At 31.8% G+C, this 6,087-nt stretch overlaps 1 protein-coding gene across 1 annotated transcript; it reads right to left on the bottom strand.

The window, feature by feature from the left end:
* Nucleotides 1-2,103: 2,103 nt before the first annotated feature.
* Nucleotides 2,104-5,765, bottom strand: LOC107458923 (O-fucosyltransferase 20). The gene is made up of 6 exons (XM_016077137.3): nucleotides 4,875-5,765; nucleotides 4,631-4,796; nucleotides 4,127-4,216; nucleotides 3,756-4,039; nucleotides 3,215-3,473; nucleotides 2,104-2,995 (listed from the first exon to the last, which is right to left on the bottom strand). The coding sequence occupies exons 1-6, from the start codon at nucleotides 5,534-5,536 to the stop codon at nucleotides 2,771-2,773; spliced, it is 1,686 nt and encodes a 561-aa protein (XP_015932623.1). The 5' UTR covers nucleotides 5,537-5,765; the 3' UTR covers nucleotides 2,104-2,770.
* Nucleotides 5,766-6,087: the final 322 nt, after the last annotated feature.

Here is a 6,087-nt window from a genome sequence, read left to right as displayed (position 1 = left end):
AGGTCTTTTCATTTCTAGACCATTTGAAATTGTAGTATTTTACTAACAAAAATATTTGAAAGATAATAAAAACAATCAAAATCATTTAAAGTTATTTTATTTTGCGTTTCTTAATTATCGCTAAATAATTGGATAAAATTAGATATATTAAAAATATAATCATTTATGTATCTTCTCATATCAATTTAAATTTTTAGAAGATATAATTTTAGAACATAATATTAAAATTTCTATATAAAACTTAAATTTTAGAATTCGATTTTTACTAATTCAAAAAAAATAAATTTAACATAAAATTAATTAAAAAAAAAGCAAGAGAGCCTAAAAAAATTCGACCAAATTTTTGGGAGAATTAAAAAAATAATTTTATGACAAAATATAACAAATATATAATTATAAATAGTATGTTAAATAAGATATCTTAAGCTCTTCTCTTCCTAGCATTACCCTTTAGCAATTGGTCTATACAAATTTTGAAACTTGAACAAGGTATTTATGATAATCATACAAAATTTATAGGACTATAACATTGTATTCATCCAAATGCTGATTGGTGAATGCATGCAGAGCAGCAAAATCGCAGTGAATAATTTATAGTTTTCATGTGTTTTTGTTTTTAAGAGCTGCAAGCACATGCTGTTAAAACGAAATCATTCAAAATCATTTAAGAAGGTACCATTATTACACACGGCAGCTTCACTGCTTTCAAACTTAACCAATTATAGATGATGCTGGCAGAAAAAAGTTGACAAGTAGAAAATCCAAAATCTGAGTAGGCCCTAATGTTGTTTGACTTGTTTTAATTGTATGAGGATTTTAAAGCTAATCACATGTCCTTGTTTATAGGAGGATGGTTTTAAATAGAGCCCAAATCATACCCCATGAAGAAAATTAAAAGTTTTCATTCTAAATTGCATTTAAGGGTGTGTTTTTTTTCATTCTTTTTTCTATGTACAAATATCTACATTTTTTATAATTTTATAAAATAATCAAAATTTTGATGAAACTAGTTTTAGAATTTCTTTAAAAAAAAGCCATATTTATACTATTTTTTTTTTGGAAAAATATAGAGAGACAATGAGAATACTAAACAATGTGAACAATTGATATATCGGATGTTTAATTCAATAGGTATACAGATGACTATATTGATTATTCTTAGTTGGATGGTTATTCTTTTTTATTTGATTTACTCATGCACAGTTAACAATGGTTGGATGTTCATTTCACTATGTGTATGGATGGTTATTCTAATGTTAGGGTTTAGGAGGTAATTTAGGAATAGAGTGTGTTTTACTTTATTGGGTCAATTTTAGAATTCATTGTTCACATTGTTTACAGAAGTTATTGTCTACCTAACTTTTTATACACATTTTTAATAAAGAAAAAGACAATTTTTCACATAGATGTAAACATTAAAATTTGTTTTTTTCCCCTTAAAAAATAAAATGCGTAACTAAAAAATTGTGCAACTATCATTTTTTTAGCTAAAATGGATTGTTCAGTAACCTTAAACCTAGTCAATTTGATTCTAGATTCTAATCCAAAACATTGAAAGACAATGAGGATTTTATATTTTGCTGCAAGGGACACATCTAATTGAATATAACAAATATATAGAGAGCAATTGCAGTGCACTACTATGATTCTAAAATATAAAGGGTATTATTTGCTAATAAATAAAGTTTGGGTTAATTGGGTGGATTTTTCTAATAAAAAGTTAGGCAATGTTTGAGTATGTGCTCTGAATAATTGGCAGTATTCACTGAAGTGAAGATTACAACTCAGCATAACAATGTGGCAGAAGAAAAATATGACGCCAAAACTTTAAACAATGTAATACATTGGCAATTGAAGTGGTCCTGTGTAACTTTCTATTGCTAGTAGTATGTACTAACATGAAGCAGCTTTAGTGTATATTAATTAAGTGAAACACTTTACTCATAAAGGCAACAAAACAAGCTGTACTGTACATGTCAGCTTTGTGTTAAGTTTTCATCAAAATATTCACAACATTTCATACCAACATCAATAATTCAAGTTCATAATGTGCTTCTTCTAGTGATTGCCTTAAGTGGGTGTTAAGATAAAATGGTAAGAATATAAAAACTATATAATTTATACAAATCTCATTATGTAGGAGTAGTTCAAAGAATTACATAGAGGAGGAGATGTATCCTATACAATCTCTTTTTAAGAAATTAAAACAAAATCAAAGAATGATATGTGTTGTGTATTATTAAGTTAATATGACCGAAAAATTTTACATACATCCCACACTCATTTAATGCTTACTCAAAAAACAATCACAATTACTCATTTTTCATTTATAATAATAAAAATGAGTTATTGTAATTGTTAGAAGATGTATTAAATATGTTTCAAGAAGATGTAAAAAATTTTCGACCATAACAATAATCTACTTTGCCTCACATACAAATTTAGCATATTTAAGGGATAATAATGTGAATACACCTGCAAGTAGAGGTGTGCTTGAAAATGGCACATAGTATTCAAAACAAGTGTTTGTTTTGAATACTATAGCAGTTTCCTCGGCGACATATAGTTAGTGAAATGCTTTCACATTCCTGAAGGTCTTATATTGAAAAATCATTCCAAGATAAGTTTTTAGTGTAAAATTTTCAGGAATTCAAAAACATTCTGCTAACCCACTTCTTCAGTGTTATAAACCTTGAACCGGACCGGACTGGACCGGACCGCCGATCTAATGGGTTTCACTTCCATTGTTGATAGGATAGGCTCTTTGGTGCTAATGGGAGTCATTATTGCACATACACTCTGGGATAGGGTACTTGGTTACATCCCTACCAGCTTTTATAGTCCTCAGCTCTGGTTGCCCTAATGAATCTTGGTGCAATTCCTTCATGATTCTATTGAACTCTTCTTCAGAGAGGGAAGAATTAAGAAAATATGGTAACATGTGTCTTTTGTTTGGTGTTATGTATTTCTTGTGTCCTGCATATGCTCGGTGACCCTGGTAATAATAACATGCATTTTACACAGTCATTCAATCACGTTTGTCTTCAAGCATTGATTGTTGAAAGACTAATAGAATTTCTTCAAGAATTTACTAAAAATAGTGTTCATGTTTCCTAGAGAGAAATTTGTTTCAAATTGTGAGATGTACTTTTCCTGATTTCAAGTTCTAAAAAAAATGTAACAATTTCAAAGCCTAGCTTGATAAAAAGCATACCTGAATTGCGTGCCCCATATTTCCTCCATGAGAAGGCATGAAAACATCACTCTTCTCAGAAACTATGTAATCAATTGCAGCCATGAGAGAAGCTTTGTTTGCAAATGGTTCTAGTTCTGCCGGATTAGCAAGATCTTCCTTGTTGTAAAAATGAGGAAACTCTTGGATTAATGGAAGCAATGCTTCTTTTCCACCCAATGGTTCTCCTCCAGCCCAATAAATTCTAGCATTTCTTGGAGCTCCTAGACCCTTCAGCAGCCTAAAAATCAAAATGAAAATATGCAGTAGAAAATCAGTTTGATTACTCAAGTTATAATTTCTCAGTACATGTACACTAAAAATCAGTCACCATGTATTTATAAACACATGTTGATTAGTAGTTAATTTTAGTGTACACGACTAACAAATATGACTTTACAGACTAAAATAATTTCAAAACTAAATTGATACTTTAAATTTTAAGGGACTAAAACGAAATAATACCTTAAAATTTCATATACTGAATTGAACTTTTACTTAGTACTATCATCCAACTATGTACCTGGTAACTTCCATGGCATTCAAGGGACAAAGGCCAGCCATCTTCCTTTCATGGTAAGTCATGTTTGATTTGGCAGTCAAGAGCTCCGGCCGCTGTATCCTCTCGTTGTTTACAATTTCATCAAACTCAGGAGCCAATCCAGGAAGGCATCCAGTCCTCACCCAGACATCCTTTTCCATCCGGAGATGAAGAGCAAGGTATGGCCCCTTGCTCGCCATTCGCTCTGCAATCTTCTCGCCGATCTCCTCAACTGCCTTCGCAAACCTCAATGCATGAAAAGCAACCTGGACAATTTTATTTCTTCTTTTAAAAAAAGTTTTACTCTTCCATATTCAGAAATTTAGAAAAGAAAAGAAAAGATTTTACTATACCTTGCACCTAAGTTTCTGAAGATCTGGAGGAAGATCCTTGGCAAGTCTTGAATCCAAGCCACGTAAAAGCAGAACACCTTCTCTGGTGAGCTGAATATATTACAAGAATATATTTATTCAGTACAGGAAAATAATAAAGTATGATTTTTATCAGTAATTTTTAAAAAAAATATGCTTAATATTTAATTTTATTCAATTTTGTCTCTAACATGTTTGATTTATGTCAAATTATGCCTGAACATTAATTCCATCTTTGAAAATATTCAAAAATAACTTTGATATAAATCAAAAATATTAAGAACAAAATTGAATAAAATATAAATGTTAAAGATAAAATTAAATGAAATTTATTTTTAAAAAAATGCTATACCCATAAAACTCTTGTTCGACAAACACACTTATTCTTTCTTAGAAAGATAAAAAATAATAATAATAATAAATTAAAGGCAAATTAACAGGCGTATGGTGTGGTAAACAAGTAAAAGAGAGCAAAAGAGTGTTTACCTTTCTGTGATATCTGGCACGGATCCAAGTGGGAGTAACATGAGGCGGAGGGCTTCCTTCCACCGGCCTCGTCATCAAATGTGTCGACGGCAGCGCCGAAACCACTCTCACGTCGTCGGAGAGCACGCTCTTGAAGTGCTCCAAATCAAATATATCACCGAATTCACTGCGCATCAATGGTCAAAATAAATGCTATAACAGGGACAATATTTAATCAATAATTCATTCCTATGTAGATAGATACCTTTCATCACCCCAAATCACATTAACTTGCAAAATGGGAACAACCAAAGCAGCACCCAGAATCCTAGCAATAACAACAGCATCAACAATCTGGTTCCTCTGTTGATTCATTCCACCAGAAACCACCACCATAAGATACTTTCGTCTGTTCCTCATAATCCCTTCACTCGCTCTTCTATAATCTCTTGAGAAACTCAAACATGGCTTGTATCCCAACCCATCCGGTTGCTTCCAAAACTCACCACCATCACCATCACCAATAGGCACTTGCGCTTGTGCTTCTTCTTCTTCCCGTCTCTGCAAGATAACACCAAAGTTTGAATTTGGATGAAGACTCTGGAGTGAGAGGTGTGATTTTTGTGATGATGTTGTTGTTGTTAAGGGACATGGATATGTTGAAAACGGGGTGAAGCCGAACTTGAACATGCTAATGAGACTAATAAGGAAGAGAGTGAGAAACAATAGCCTTGGTCTTCTGCAGAATGTTGAACCTATGCTGGAGAAAGAGAAGAAGAAGAGGAAGAATCTGTTGTTGTTGTTTCTTGAGGATTTCTTGGGGGAATCAATAAGGGATTGCAACGAAGAAGATGATATTGAGTTTATAATCTGAGAAGGAACTGAGATGTAACACAACTTCTTCGCATTGTTCTTTGACTTTGCCATTGAAAAAGCAGAATATGAAAACAGAGGCAGGCTAGCCTCTGTATTTTGTTGTCTCTTAAAAGAAGCTACTTTTCTTTGTTTCTGTTCATCTTGTTTGTGAAAGAGGGTAATTCAGACTTTTTCCTACTTAACAAAAAAAAAAAGAAAAAAAGGAATGTTAGAGAGACGGGGGAGTACGGTCGGCGGGAAGACAATTGAGTGTGTGGGGATGCGGAAAGGGAAAATTGTGGGATGTGAGTTTCGACAACATTTTATACTTCTTTTCAGACCCTTAGTTTAAAGAGGCTTGCTTAGTTTTCATTATTATTATTTTTTAATTATAAAGTGGGTGGGTTAGTTAATAGTTAGTTCATTAGGCAGTATTTGCACTCATGATTATGAAAGATTGAAAATTTGGTTCCATCCTTCCTTCCTGTTCTTAGCCTTTTTCTTATTTTAAATAACAAAAAATCGACTATCATATTTGTATATTAAAAATCAATTACCAGTTATTAGTATAAAATATATATTAAAATATAAAATATAAAAAAATATAAATAAACAATATTCTT

This window comes from Arachis duranensis, chromosome 7 (assembly GCF_000817695.3).
Source record: "Arachis duranensis cultivar V14167 chromosome 7, aradu.V14167.gnm2.J7QH, whole genome shotgun sequence".
In the NCBI taxonomy this organism is placed as follows: Eukaryota; Viridiplantae; Streptophyta; class Magnoliopsida; order Fabales; family Fabaceae; genus Arachis; species Arachis duranensis.
This window is presented reverse-complemented; position numbering and strand designations above follow the sequence as displayed.